Genomic DNA, 15,560 nt, shown 5'->3' with positions numbered 1-15,560 from the left:
GGTTGGAAAAAAAAGACAAAAAATAATTATGATGACTTTTATACCCATACAAAGAAGCCATATTTAAGACAGTAACAAAATGAACAAAAATCATTTTATTGAAAGTGAGAAGAATCTGTATCAGAATTGAAAATTATGGCATAGTTTTAAGCTCTGAGCTTTTTGAAAAATTATTTATTTGCTTCCAATTTTTTGCTTTATATTTTGCTTTATATTTTAAACCATTCAAGTACATGGTTGCTAAAACGAAGCAGTTCCTACTACCAAAAAAAAAGTAGAATCATTTCATTGGCACTTAGTCATTAATGATTCAAATAACTTTTAGGGATTTGGCCACAAAATAGATAAATATTAAATATATTGTCAATACTGGAACTCTTTCAAGGGAAATGCTGACATATAAGAAAGAATTCCAGGAGTTTTTAAATTGGTCATTTTATTTGTTTGTTACATTGCTTCAAGTTAAGGGGTTTGTGTGTGTGTGTGTGTGTGTGTGTGTATTTGTAATCTTCTAATAAGATTGAAGATGAAATTGTAGAACATAGAAAAGAATGTATCCTGCTGTGGAATTTAATTTTTAAGAAAAATACCAAGGAATTACAAACATGAGATATAAAATACTTAGATTATTTTCCCCGAGAGAAAAAAGTATATGCTTATATGTTCCTTGACACATTGGAAGAAACAGAATCCAATGTTTTGTAGGCAACTAAAGCCATGTCACAGCTAGTATCAATATTTGAAAATTTCCCTTTATGTCCTGAAGTAAACAAGTTCAAAACCTTATAACCTAGCCTGAGAAAGAGAAGATAAATGAATTCGACAAATGTAATTTAAATGTTAATTCTCATTTCATTTGTTAAAATGCATTTAAATCACATTTTGTTTTAATTAAATTATTGCAGAATTTATATCATTTGCTAATCCTTGATATTCTTCTTAAGTATAAATCTAAATGGTTATGCAATATGTTATAATCCTATTGGATATATGATAATTTCCAGAAATAATTTCTCTTATTAAAATCTTTGGAACCCACATGCATATCCCAAGATTGAAAATGTATATGAAATTAAAATACCATTTTAAAAAATTATTTCAGCAGAAATGTATTGAGGGTCTCCTATATACCATTTGATAACATAGAATAGAGACAAAAATTATTAAGATGTGGTCCATGATCTCAAAGATAATTCAAATGTATTAGTGAAGCTAAACCATATTCATGAATAACTAAAATAATTGTAGAAGGTAATAGGTATAAAGTATGACACAGCACTAAAGGAGTCCATAGGAAGGAGATGGCACTTTGATTTAAAGTATCAGGAAAGACTTCATTAAGGAGTACAATTAGAATTGAATGCTTAGAGCTAAGATCTAACAAGGCAGGCATGGGAGGGGAGAGGAAAGAGTGGAATTTCAGGTGGAAGAATTGACAGAAGCAAAGTGGCATAGATGAGAACATCTGGGGGAACTATATGGAGGAGATGGAGGAAGGAGAGAGAGAAAAGATTATGCAAGTTTTTTCAATGCAGGGCTATTGAGATTATTGGCTATTTAGTAGGTAACCATGACCTGTTAACGTATTGGATCAAGGTGTGTTTCCAGAATTTTCACCTGTTAGCATGGCGAGGAGATGAGACTAAGAGCTGGATGGAGTGGCTATTACCCTAGCTCAGTCTCTTCAAGTAATGAAGACCTGAGGCAGAGTGGAGAGACGATGGAGAGGAGGCCACTGTCTTGGGAACATTGTAAAGTGAAATGAATAAGGGAGATTGTCTGAACGGGTAGGAAGATTGAGAGGGAGGAGGAAATTGGTTGACTGAGTTCTAGCCTGGTTGTTACCAAGAACATGAATAGAAAAGAAGACTATGTTTGGGAATCATTTGTCATTTTGGACATTGAGCCTGTAGTTGTTTAACAAGCAGTGAAGTGTAAAACTGGGAAGAGGTCGAGAGCTAGAGATGTACAAGTGGGAGTTAGTTGCCTAGAGATGAGCCACACAAATAGATGAGGTCGTCGAGGATCATGGAATATGTAGAGACAAGACAAATGAAGACTAAACCCCAGAGAACATCTACTTTAGGATACAAAACAAGGCATTTTGTCCACAAATCTATTATCACAATTGTTATGCTGCTTCATAATTATTGGTTTAATCAAGTCAAACAATGGGCTCCCTAGGGTAATGACTATTAACCTCTGTAGCTCTCACTTCTAACTTGGCTAATAGAGCTGGTATTCAGTTATATATTTCCTGAATAAATGAATATGCCATGAGTATCCATATTTTCTTGAAATTGTCACTTGACATGTAATTTTTATAATTGTAGTTAGAAATATATACATTCTGATGCTGGTAGGAAAGAAAGACAAGATTTCTTATAATTTATTTCTATTCTATCAGAAATATGACTCTTTCTACTACTGATTTTTTAAAGACAAAATTATTATTTGAACATTATATAAATGATCTAAAGCCAGTGCATAAGGTACCTTTTTTAGGGTGTCTGATATTGATTAAATATGTGGTCATTAACATGCATGAACTCATTTTTTTATAGGAGTGGAAGTGTTAGTGGATTGACACTAAAACTGATCCGAACATCCGTGTCCGAAATGTTGGAAACTCTCTCAGATGATGATTTTGTGAATGTAGCTTCAGTAAGTACAAGATGACTGCATTTTTGCTGAATTAAATCTGCAATTTCTATCTCCCCTTGACTTTAAATACTTTATAGTGTTTTATCATAGATGGGCTGAGATATTTCTGATCTATTATGAGACTATCTTACTGAGCTATCCTATCTTATTACTAATTCTGCTATACTTGCATGCCAAGGTTCTTTTTGAATGTCTAAGTCTTTACCCACTAGTGAAGTAATTGAAGTAATGCATATGGAGGAAAAACATTACACATATTATCCTTCACTCAGAGAGCTTAAACAGATGACATGAACCCCTGTACTCATTGGTACCACTGTAACTCCTAATAAGCAGCAACTTGGCAGTATGATTGTATGGCAATTTTCTGTTCATTATAATGTTCATTTCACACTGGACGCATACCCATAATGTATTATGTTTTTAAAGCATGTTTTTTTTATTAACACAAGAACCAATAGATATTTGAATGTGCTTCTTTAAAGTCTTATTTTCCCAGAACCATCTTAGACCTTCCTACTCATAGCTAGAGAGTACTGAACTCTGAAGCAAATGAAACAGGACAAAATGAATGCTACCTTGTCTCATTTTCATTCAAAGAATTTAGGCAAACAATTTCATGGCCATCTACTAATGGATATTATTTCACATTTGAAGTGGTTATATGCATAGAGATGAAGGTGAGGGAAGAGGAATTTGTGGCGAGGTCATTTTGTATTAAACAAAGGTGAATGGGTCTGTCTCTAAAACCGCTTGGGAGGAGAAGTTAAAGCAGCAGGCCTGCAATTGATTTACTCCCTTCATTGGAAGGGCACCCCCAGGGAAAAGTAGGCAGGGGAACCAGGAATAATCTCTTGTCAACCTGAGCTCCAGGAAATTAAATAAATGATATTTACTAAGGGGAAGAGGATGTATTCCTAAAATGCTTTTAGCAGGATATCCCTGGATAAGGGTAACTATCATAAATAGAACCCAGGATCAATGAGGCAACAGTCCCTAAAAAATGTCCTGTAAGAGATTTAACTCTCCGGGTGATAAATTGGAGATATTTCATAATTTAAATACTCCCACTATACAAGGAGACCTGGGAACCTCTTTGTGAGCCATCCTTTCATCTGGGTCAGAGGGGTGTCTCCAATACAGTACGGAAGGACTTGGTCTATTAGTTTTCTAGGGCTGCTGTAACAGAATATGACAGACTGGGTATCTTAAACTACAGCAATTTATTTTCTCACAGTTCTGGGGGGCTGGAAGTCCAAGATCAAGGTACCAACAGGGTTGGTTTCTCCTGAGGCCCCTTTCCTTGGCTTGCAGATGGCCACCTTCTTGCCACCTCTTCACATGGTCATCCCTTTGTGTGCACACCCCTGGTGTCGCTTCCTTTTCTTATAAGGACACCGGTCATATTGGATTATGCCTCTACCCTAATGGCCTCATTTTAACTTAATCACCTCTTTGAAGGCTTATCTTCAAATACTATTACATTCTGAAGTACTGCTGGTTGAGACTGCAGCATATGAATTTGAGGGGGACACAATCCAGCCCATAAAACTTGGGGTACCACCCTCCATGTCCAGGTCCAGATCTTTCTCTGCTTTATCTGAACCCTTAGCAATCCTTTAGCTTGTCTGTATCCGTGATATTATTTAGTAAAATTTGATACTGCATAAGAGCTCTGATTCTGTCAGTCTGATTTTATAATTTGACCCTGTGTATTACCTTACCACTTATTCAACAAAATGCGAACAAGTAAAATGTACTGCTTGATGTCTGAGATAAAATCATCAGAAAGACAGTCATTTGGTTTCATTTGTACATAAACATTTTGTTTATTACAAAGGCATTGGAATGGTTGCTAACAAAATATTATCTTTGGCATAGCAAAGGAGAAAGTCATAAAAACATTAAATTTGGTACAGATTTGGCATATCTAATGAAATTTATATAAAACCAGCAGATATTAAATATGGTTAATATCGTAATCTGGCTTCTTCCTGATCCTTACCGTGGATTCAAGTGTACATAGTTTATTTGGAACATGATCCCAGGAAACACTAACAGTTAAAGGAGTGAGGAGGTGAGGCAAGGGAAGGAAGGAAGGAAGGAAGGAAGCCAATTAAAGGATCTTAATTTAATTTACAGGAACTTAATTCTACTGAGGAATCCTAGAAGCTGTATAGAATATGAACTTCAAGTTTATTCTGCCTAAGGACCAAAAGAGGTGGGGTTTTAAGGATCAGGCTTCCCCATGTGTGGGCAGAACAGACTCTGGCCACCAGAAGGAGAACTGAAACAAAAAGTTGTAGCTGATGGTAGTTAGAAACCTGGCCAGTGTCCACTGGATCCAGTCACTGATCCTTCAAGTTGGGCAACTGGTCACAAGTTTTAAAAGAACAAACATAGTACATCAGGAAAGTGTGCCACTAGAGTTAGAACCAAGTCCGTAATTTATATTCATCTTTTCTCTCCTCTAATATTTTCCTAATTTCCCCGCACCCTTGGCCATCTCTTGTGCTGGTAGCTTGCTTGGTGGTTTGACCCAAACTTTTATCTCAGAGGCCTATGAATCCATAATTTCTGTGTCCATTCAAACAGTGGTTCCTGCAATTGTGCATTCACAGTTATCACCAAGCGTGGGAGTGCCTGAATGCATCCCCTGAGTTCTGTGCATAGTTCTCCCTCCCCACATTGTGTAGTAGCAACCCTCATGATAATCTCCTTGTCAACTGGAGCCCTGCCAGTGGAGTAAATTTTTTTTCTGGTATGTTAGTCTACTGACATGAGAAGCCCAAAATATGCAATAGTAGTTATGGATTTAGGTTTAGTGAAATTCTTGCCGTGACCCTGGTAGAAGCACCACCTCACTCCCACACCCACACCCACCCACTTGGAAAGGAGAACATTTATTTCAGCAGAGCCTAAAGTTACAGAGACAGGACATACAAATTTCTCAAGCAAATCACTTTGAGTTATGGTGAGAGGAGACATTCCTACTTCCTTCCCTTGGTTCCCACACTCACATTCTGCCTTTTCGGGGCAGAGCCAGTGTGGGGAGGGGAAACCTGATTTGTAGCATTTGCTAATTTTCATAATATAAATACTCCCACCCTGGCCAATTTCATGCTACCTGTGTGAGGTCAGCTGGCTTTAAAACGTCCTGAAAACGTAACCATGATTTTTTATGATTGGATATAAGCTGGTGCCAGAGCATCAATGGACATAGCACCATGGTTCAAAGTACATATTGCATCTTGAAGGACAACCTTCCAACTCAAAGATTATCGTAACCAAGCTGGAGCCTTAGTCACACATTTAAGAGACTGTCCCCATATTTTATCAGGCTGACAGGTTCTAAGTGACACAGTGTATGGTAGACCTAGTGGATCTTGTGGTCATTTGTTCATTATTGGGCCTCCTTTACCATTAAATATGTTGCTTGGTTTGAGAACATGTTATGCAGGATTCCATGATGATATTCCATGATGATAAATCAGGCAGTAAGTGAACTGGGAGGCTCAGTGATGATACTGGATGAGGCACTGTGAACAGGAAAGGGGAACTCATAACTGGAATATGTATCAATAACAAGAAAAACAAAATTTACCCCACCTCCCTCCAGAGGGATAAAATCAAATATAATCTATTTGACATTAAGTTGTTGGTTGTATTTGTGAAATGTACTATATTGAAGACTCAGCATTGGACAACTTCCAATGGATTTGTCATTCATCAGTGGCGGTAGCTATAGTTACACTTGGTGAGAAACAGCCCATGCTTTTAGGCCCATGTATATTCTCTCTCTCTCTCTCTGCTACCCAGCTGCTGCATTTATGGGCCCATTTTGCAAGCACTACAGTTGCCACATACAAAGCCTGGATGACCTCCAATGGGCAAATTATCTTATCCACCCCGTTGTTCAGTACCTCCTTTGTGATGAATGCTCTCCAGTGGTCATTGATGTGAGACAAAGAGATCTGCACATTTCATGCTGACTTCCATAGGTCTATCCTCATGCTTCTTCACCAGAACTCTGGAGAAGGTCTTCCAATCTTGCTCCTTCAAGGGCATTGGCCAACCAGCCAAGCCATTTGCCACTGCACAGGAGTCCATGTGTTTTCTTACCTCAGGCTACTTGTTCCTCCACACCACATTGATGACCAGGTGTATTTTGCCTCAATTTCCCTCAACATCTATTCCCTGGCATGTTCTGTCAGTATCTGCTGGTTCATTTTAGGCAGATCTTGCATCTCTTTTGTTGAATATCCTCTTTTTTCTTTCCCTGGAGCAGAGACTACTTTTCCAGGTGGGCCATGTTGAGACCTGACCTATTTGTGGCCTGGAGTCATGAGGGGAGATGGGATTAGATCCTGAAGACAGCAAGTGTCATCTTTTATGGTCTTTAGGAATGAAGAAACTACACCCTCTAAGGGGAAGAGGTTACTCTGCCTATCCAGAGGGTGTAGGGGAATCTAGAAGTTCAGTGTTCTTAATTGCGTCCACCCAGATGTCCTCATTCTACTTTTATTTTTTTCCTATCAGTGCTCTGATGTTTGCATAGAAACCTGCCACAGGCTATGAATGCAGCCTCCTTTATAATTATGTGACTCTCAAAAGCTAATTCTATGCCTATTTCTAGGAAAACGTTGGCCTTTTTACAATAAGAGATGAGAATCTCTTTATTAGCTGTCACAGAAGTCTTCTGGCTTTCACACTTTGCACATAGTTGATAGTTGGCTGACCTGAAGTTGCCATTTTCCTCAATGAATTTAACAATAACCAGCTAACTCCAAGCCCTTATAATTACTATAGTCACCACATTTCTTAAATGCTAGATGCCTCCCCTTCAATCTATATTGTGTTCCAATCACCGCAGAAAATCTTAGCAATTGTGATACTACAGCCTCTGAGGGGTTTTCTTGACTCCAGTTATGACTGATATACAGCCAGTTATCAGTGGGGTCTTTGTTGCCACATGGCTTGTGAATGATTTAATACTAGAATCCCATCCTGAGGATCTGCTTCCTAAGACCACTGCTAGTTCGACTTCGATTGAATTTCCCCAGAAAAAGTCCCTGAGACGAGGATTCAAATACAAATGGTTTATTTGGAAAGTAATTCTAGGAAAACTTAGAGAAATATGAGAAGTAAAACAAAAAAGAGAAGAGAAGTGATAAATGATGGATTATCAAACAAGTTACCACTCTGAGTGAGTAGAGCTTAATCCTCTGGGACAAATCTGAGAACCAGTGTAAATTACATGAATCAGAGTCATCCTTTCCAAGGGGAAAGTGTGCTGGAGTTTTTAAAGTTAATGATTGCTCCCACGGGATGTTAATTCCCTGATGTTCCCAGGCCACCATGTGCACAGGCAGGGGGCTCCCAGAAATCTTGGGCAGTTAAATTTGAACTGGCATGCATGGAAAAATGGGTGGGGCACCAATAGCATCTGCCTCAGTGAGAAACTGAACAATCCTATTAGTAAATATGGTTTAAAAGAATTTCTGATTAAACAATAGAAATGCCTTTGAATTAATTTTATGCTTTCAACATTTAGCCAGCAACTATTGATTCTTTCCTAATTAAAATAAGGAATTTAGATGGGATTGACATTGGGATTCTTAATACCTGACAAGTTTTAAAGATGATTGCTTTCCTAAAATTATTTAGGGTTGTTAAATGTACATTTCTTTAAAGAAAATTGTTAACTAACTTCTTAAGAAACACAATTGCAAGATATGTCCTTGTGTTTTCTGTGAACCAGGTTAATACAGACTTTATTGGTGTATTGACAACTCTTTGTAAATCCTTCCTTGGGTGTCCTCACTTGGTATAGCTTGAATATGTGAGCTAAACACATATGGGCAAATAGAATATGTTGCTTGTAGAAAGAACTGGGAGTGCATTTGATCTGGAAGTAATGTATCTGAATACCTCAAGTTAAAAATTATAAAAATATCTCAGTTACATATTCAGAAATATGAAAGAGTGATACTGAAAGAGTGATACTGAAAGACATCTTACAAATGGTAAGGGAAATATTGCAGGAAGATGTTTGCAAGATGGGTCATAATGGTTTCCATTCTACTCCCAGAGAAATTTATTGCTGGTCTCAGTTCCTAGTATATTGGTTTGTTTAGTTTAGGTTAGTTACTTTAATTTACTTTACTTTAGTTGTTTATGGTCCTTATTTACCAAAAGAAGATATTTTTGTCAACTGTATTCTGAATTTTTTATTAACTATATACTTTTGTTTAATTTTATTATTTCAGAAAAATCATTCGTAGGTTTTCATGATTGAAAAGTCACTAAATGATTTTAAGTGATCATACTATTCCAGACATAGATTTATTTGCCCTTTGGAAAATCAATACGAACAAGATCTAAAGTAGACATGTTCATTGTTTATCTCATTTGTGTATTAATCTTCAATTTAATCATAAGTCATAGAAAATTATTAGAGTTTTTTTTAACACTGCTCATGTGGCAGGAACTGTTCTATATGTTTTTCATGGTAACTCATTTAGTCTTCACAACAACCTTGTGAGGTATATAATATTACTATCCTTGATTTTACTGATAAAGAAATAGAGAGTTCTAGTAACTCTTCTAAGGGAGAAGATAAGATTGGAACAAAGCCATCTTTGTGAGACTAGATTAGACTCATCTTTATGAGTCTAGATTTAACTACAAAGTTATGTGACTGAATCCTGAAGAAAAACATAAAATAAGGTTACTAATTTTATTGTGAAATCTGATATATTAAAATTCTTAGAAATTCTCAGATAAAAATATGATTAGGTTATAAAAGCAAAGAGAAATGCTTCTCTTTAAATCTAAATTTATTATTAATTTTTAAAGAAGAATGTTATTTATGTTTGGGTGGAAGAATTCTTTTAGAAAATGTGCTGTATTTTGGCTTGAAAAAACAAATGAATTTGATTAATTCTTATAATTGCAAATAACACTCAAACACTATGTCTGGATTATTCATTTTGCCTAGGTAGTGTATCTTCTTTTTATATATTTATTTACTTCTTTTATCATGAATCTTTTGTTCCTATCAAACCTTGTATATTCTTATTTACATTTTTATATTATTTTATTTGAACCACATTAACTTCATATTTTAAAAGAAATTCTTCAGTTTGATTAGTTATCATGCTCTTTTGGGGGTATAAAATGCCTGAAATTGATACATTTAAAGAGAATTAATTCTTATGCAATATTTTGGTAAAAGAAAAGTAAAATTATATTTTTATCTTTAACAGATAGGCCTTTTCATTAAATACAAATTTAACAATTTAATGATATGAAAATTATAAGGAAAAAAACCCTTCAAAATATATTTATAATGTCCTGGTGTGTATATGTGTATGCACACACATGTGCATGTATATTTTTTTTCCTATTTTCTCTTTGAAACTGTTTGCAAGTCTTGGAAAGAAACAGTATAACTTTTAGCTTTTGCCGCTTCAGGGAGGCACAGTAATAAGGCACTGAGGGAACCTGGTAGTGATTCTGTAATTAACTGTGACAGTAATTTTCCCACAAAGCCCTCACGCATTTCTCTTCATCCTCATACCTCAGATCATGTCAGTCTTCCAAAGGGTTACGATGCAACCTATATGAATACTTTCCCAAAGTTGTCTAGAACCACCAGACAGAAAAATCAAGCAGCCTCTCATTTTTAGGTTTATATTTCTAAGTTTCTTTTTTTTTCATGAAGAGTAATTTTTATGCTTAAATCGTGTATAAGATGTCAGAACTACTGCTGCATCATTTCCTAGTGTTTCTGTTATCTCTAGGGCTGTTCTTTGTTGCAGAAAGGAAGCCTGCTGTTAGGCAAAGCTTAAATGAAAGCATAATGTAGCTGTTTTCCCACTAATCCGGTTATATGCTTTGATAGAAGTAAGTGGTAGACGATAGGAGCAGCAATTCAATCACTACATCTTCTGATTCATAGGCACAATTTCAAATATTGACACAGTGAGTAGAATTAGCTTATGAAAGTGAGGAAATTTGACATTTTAGGAGTAAAATACTGCTAGCCAGTGGAGGAAGAAAGGAAAACATAAGCTGATTATGGACAATATGTGAAATGTTTACAACTGAAGAAGATGGTCATGTGTTTCAATAAAATCACATATCTCCTTAGTTAACAATTAGATGCAAATGTTATGATTACGTTAAGGGTCTTTAAGTCAGTTTTCTTCCAGGAAGCTTTTCTAATTCGTGGTCATTATAAAATGCTGTCTTTGATTACTTATCAGAAAGAAATAATAAAAATATAATTTCTTATAATATCTTTGCTATTTGTTGTAGGAGAGAACTTTTTTTTTTAAAGTAAGTTCTACCCTTTGCCCAGATTATAGTCAGTAAACAATACTTCTAGAAGTGACAATCTCTAAATGCAAGTGCAAAATGATGAGTGAGGAACCATAGCACGTAGGAGGCTGGGAAGGGATGATCATGTTGGAATGATCTGCTGGCAACATCAGTAAGGCTCACCTCTGGTTAAGTGACCGACTTCCCACTCTTCTCAGACAATCCTGCCTCTTAGATGGACTTGTGGAATTGCGTAGGGATAATGTACAACCTTTGAAACTACTAGTTATATGACCTTGTATTCGTTACTTTAGGCTTATAAATCTGTTTCCTCCTCTTTGAAATGGACAGAATCATATTTAACTTGCCAAAATATTGTTGAGCACCAAATGAAATGACACATGTAAAGTGCTTATATATTGTAATCATTATTATGGTTATTGTTGTTGTTGTTATCATCATCATCATCATCTTCCAACACTTTCCTACCAACTCTTGGGAGACAGTTCTTCATGAATCAGTGTCACATTTCTTCAAGTCTAAGCATTAACAGCCAATTTGCTCAGATTTGTGTACATTCCAGGATAGTAAAGATGGAGGTGTCTCCTTCCTCAGAAGAGATTTACGTTGCAGAGTAATTAAGATATTGTCTCTCTCTGGAGGAGAGGATGGGCTGGCTGCTAGCAGCCCCTATATAAGATCAGGGGCTTCCTCATCTTGGGATTCCTTGCCTGAAACACTTCTACTGCCGGTGCAGGTAGCCTCTGGCCTTCCTCCAGTCCTCCTGTGGGAATTGGGGTCCTCCAGTCCTCCTGTGGGAATTGGGGTCTGTGTGCAAACAAAGATGTCACTCTGGTTACTGCTATTGCTGTGAGAAATAAACTGCCTTTTGTCTCTGACCCAGAGGGCTTGTATTGTTCTGCCAGTATCTATGAAAATGTAGGAGGCTAACTCCTTGGCTTGCAAGTAGGGTAAAATCTCAGACATTTCCTAGTTCTTGACTTGACAGTTTAACACCAACTAATGTCAGAGTAGGGGTTTGTTTAAATGTGGAATTGAACTGTATGTGCAAGAAAGACATGATTCAGGTTGTTCCTTTTCCTATGAGCTTTAAATTTGAGTTTTCCTTCTAAAACTATGCCTGGACTTTTCCTATGAGCTTTAAATTTGAGTTTTCCTTCTAAAAATATGCCTGGTGTGTTCCTAGACAAGCACACGGTTTTCTTAGCTTAGGAACTTTCCTACTCTGCATATGATAATGAGCACATTTGTACATTGTTGCACAATTTAAATTTAAAAGTTACTTCTCCACCCTTACGAAACGCCCTCTTTTTGTCAGAGTTCAAGTAAAAGAAAAAATATTTGGCATGCCAATACCGTTTTGTGACAAATGAATTCTAGGAAAGTAATTTCATTTCATGTCTTATAAAATAGTCGTCTATCTATATTTCAGGAAAACTTAATGTTGATTCGTATCTCATTTGCGTCAACAAGCAAGAATGCAGTTTATACTGCTGCTTAAAGTGAGGGCTGTGGCCACGCAGCATGAGCATGGCCTGGTGGCTGGTGAGAAATGCAGAATCTCAAGCTCCACTCCAGACCTAAGGAGCCAGAATCTGCATTTAGCAGTCCCCCAAGGGATTCCACTGCCATGATTTTGATCATATTGCTGTTAATTGTGTGTGCAACAGGCGGATTTCATGTTGTTGTGAAAGAGGAAATTAGGGAGGTACATTTAGCAAAGTCCAATAGGCATCTGTCTGGGGCATGTTATAACTAATCATGTGTATCATTGGCTTAGATTTTAAAATCTTGGTAATTCATAGAATTACTAATCCTATGTATTTATGCATATTTTTTTTATTTTGTAGCTATTTGCTTTTTGGAGGGGGGTATTAAAAAAAACAGATGAAGGAGTAGAATTAAGCTCATTAAATGAACCAAAGTTCTTTCTCTCTTATATACTTGTTTTTTAAGTAAAGATGGGTGCTTTTTAAAATTATCTTCATTTAAAAGATACAAAAATAAATTATAGACTGTAAAGAAAAGATTCTGAAGTAAAGGACAAATTTAGGGATTATAATAACAGGGCAAGTAATCAAGGTTATTTAGTTTTTTAAAAAAGAGATTGCCAGAGGATAACTTAATTGCTTTGCAAGTATAAGGAAAGTTTATAAGAAGGTGTTGACAAGCATGATAAATATTTTTTCCATTAATTAAAAGATTCACTAAAGGTAGTTTTTGGTACTTAGAAATTAGTTGCATTTGCAGTTTTAGAAATAGCAAAGTAGTACGTAAGATGAGACAGAGGAAATACTTTTCTTTTGAACTGAGCTATTATTTTTAAAAATATAAAAGTTATTGACTTATTTGCTGAGACTTGAAGGACTAAGAAAAGACTCCATGCCCAATAAGCACAGATGTATATCAGTACTGATTGGGTAAAATTTTTCAATGTACATTTATTCATTAAATTTTGAGTATAGGTAAAGAGAGTGACTTGGGCTGCCCTGAGCTATAGCCTTAACAGAGTTGCTCACAGTTATTTAAATTAAATTAAACTATCATATTTGCTCCTAATTACTTAGCAGGTTCAAATTCAAAAGAAATTAAAATATAAATTGATACTGTATTAAGGTACTTATTGGTAGAATGCATAGACTTTAATCTTAATTTTTGAATAGCAAAATCCCATTTCAGCCAATTCCTATGGGACTGAAAAAAAAAAGCATTTTGAGAATTTTAATGTCTATATTAGAGCTTGAAAACATGTGCTAAGACATGAAAATCTTTTTGTTGTATGTTCCATTATGAAGGGCTTTGTCATTAAGTGACAATTTGCACGTTAACTTCTCTTATCAATTTCAGATACAAATATTGACATTTGCTTCTTCTCACAATTAATTTGCCTTTCTAATGTTTTGTTGAAACTGTGCTTATTGCACTCTTTAAAATATATTCCAAATTTTTTTTTTACTCCATGTAAAATCTCTCCTGCTTAACCCTATGCTCTATTGATAGGTATCTTCTTTATTCAGTTTTTTTCATTAATTTATACTATAATCATACTTTTAAGTTTTTCATATATATATATTATATATATATATAATATATAATATATAATCTCAGTGGAGCTGAGTTAGGTTGACTATAATTCCTTCAACTCAAGTTGGTAACTTTCATTGAATGTTACTGTTGATCCCAGATGCCATTTCATGTTTAAAGGAACTCATTGGTGATGTTAATAACCTTGTTTAAAAAGCAGGTATGTCCATTCTGTTAGGTGCATGTCTTATATATCTGCATAGATTAGAAATCATTTGTTTCCCCTGGTACTTGGTGCTTCTGAGTGCAGATAGCTGCATGCTGATCTCTTGGCTCAAATGCTTCCATATCTGAGAGGCCCTCCTTGACTCCTGTATCTCCAATAGCATTCCAGTTTTAGTTATTCTATCACTTTATGTCTTCTCTATCTCTATCTTTACCTCACTTCATTTTTCTTTATAGCATTTCTCTCCACTTGAAATTTTATATATGTGTTTGTTCCTTGTTTATTTTCTGTATCTCTGTACTCTCTCCTCCCCAAGAGTAGGATGCTTCTTTGAGTTTAGAGACACTGTCTGTTTTGCTCAAATGTTACTGTATATAGAACATTTCAAGGCACATAGTGGTCCTTCTTGAACTGACTCTACTTTTTTGTTTATCATAACAGTGCTTGGAAAAAAGGTGCTACATAGATAACAGAATCTTATAACAAATTTCAGTCAGCGATAATATTTTAAATGACCGGAGTCATCCTCACTCATATTATTAGTATTGCAGTAGTTGTACTGTGCAAATACATTATATATTTGATATATATATATATCATTCTCTTTGTGTTCTTTGAGTAAATCCAGCCATCACCACAACTGCTCTTTTTTCAACTAGGGAAGATGTCCCAAGTAATTAGCTTTCAGGTACCGTGAAAATATTGAACATATTGCTCAGCTCTGCATCATAGTGTTCGTAAAGACGAAAAGATTGAAAAGTATGTGATCATTTGGTCATTTCATTAAAGTTTCATCTTTGGGAGTTGGCATTCAAATTTCCACAAGGCTATGAAAAAATTTTTGTAGTAGAAATAATACTGATATGATTATTATATTTCAAGAATGATGGAGAGAAAGCTGCCCACATTTCTAGTTGGGCAAATGCCATGGAATCAGGATTGCACAGTGGTTGATTAAAAGATGGTTGAGAAAATATAAATATCAAGTAGAGATGAGCAAAGAAGCTAAATACAAATTACTTTTGAAGCAAAAGAATAGCACACTCTCAATTGCTTAAAATTCTTCTGGATGCATATAATTAGAGAGGTTTAAAAGTTTTCTGTAAAATACAAACAGAATATATTAAAAATGATACTTTGGACTTATTCAGAAATTCAACATTTCAACAAAGGTCAACAGACTGAATTTTGAATATATCCTGATTGAAGTTAAATGGAATATGTGTTTAAAAATGAAAACATTTATCAAAAGTTTTGATGGACGATGGTTTATAATTATGGGCAAATATAAATTTTGTCT

The 15,560-nt window shown here is 35.4% G+C and overlaps 1 protein-coding gene across 6 annotated transcripts in view; it reads left to right on the top strand.

Moving 5' to 3' along the window:
- The window catches only part of CACNA2D1 (calcium voltage-gated channel auxiliary subunit alpha2delta 1), a 504,823-nt gene that overhangs the window by 392,477 nt on the left and 96,786 nt on the right, over positions 1 to 15,560 (top strand). For all 6 annotated transcript variants that reach the window (XM_087445189.1, XM_014788140.2, XM_014788141.2 and 3 more), the window contains one exon: positions 2,565 to 2,664. In XM_087445189.1, the coding sequence (XP_087301315.1) occupies positions 2,565 to 2,664 (100 nt within the window). The remainder of the gene's footprint in view (positions 1 to 2,564; positions 2,665 to 15,560) is intronic.

The sequence above is a fragment of the Ceratotherium simum genome, chromosome 1, assembly GCF_057802395.1.
Source record: "Ceratotherium simum simum isolate JZ-2026a chromosome 1, ASM5780239v1, whole genome shotgun sequence".
NCBI classification, from domain to species: Eukaryota; Metazoa; Chordata; class Mammalia; order Perissodactyla; family Rhinocerotidae; genus Ceratotherium; species Ceratotherium simum.
Note: the sequence above shows the minus strand (reverse complement) of the source record. Positions and strands in the feature narration are given on the sequence as shown.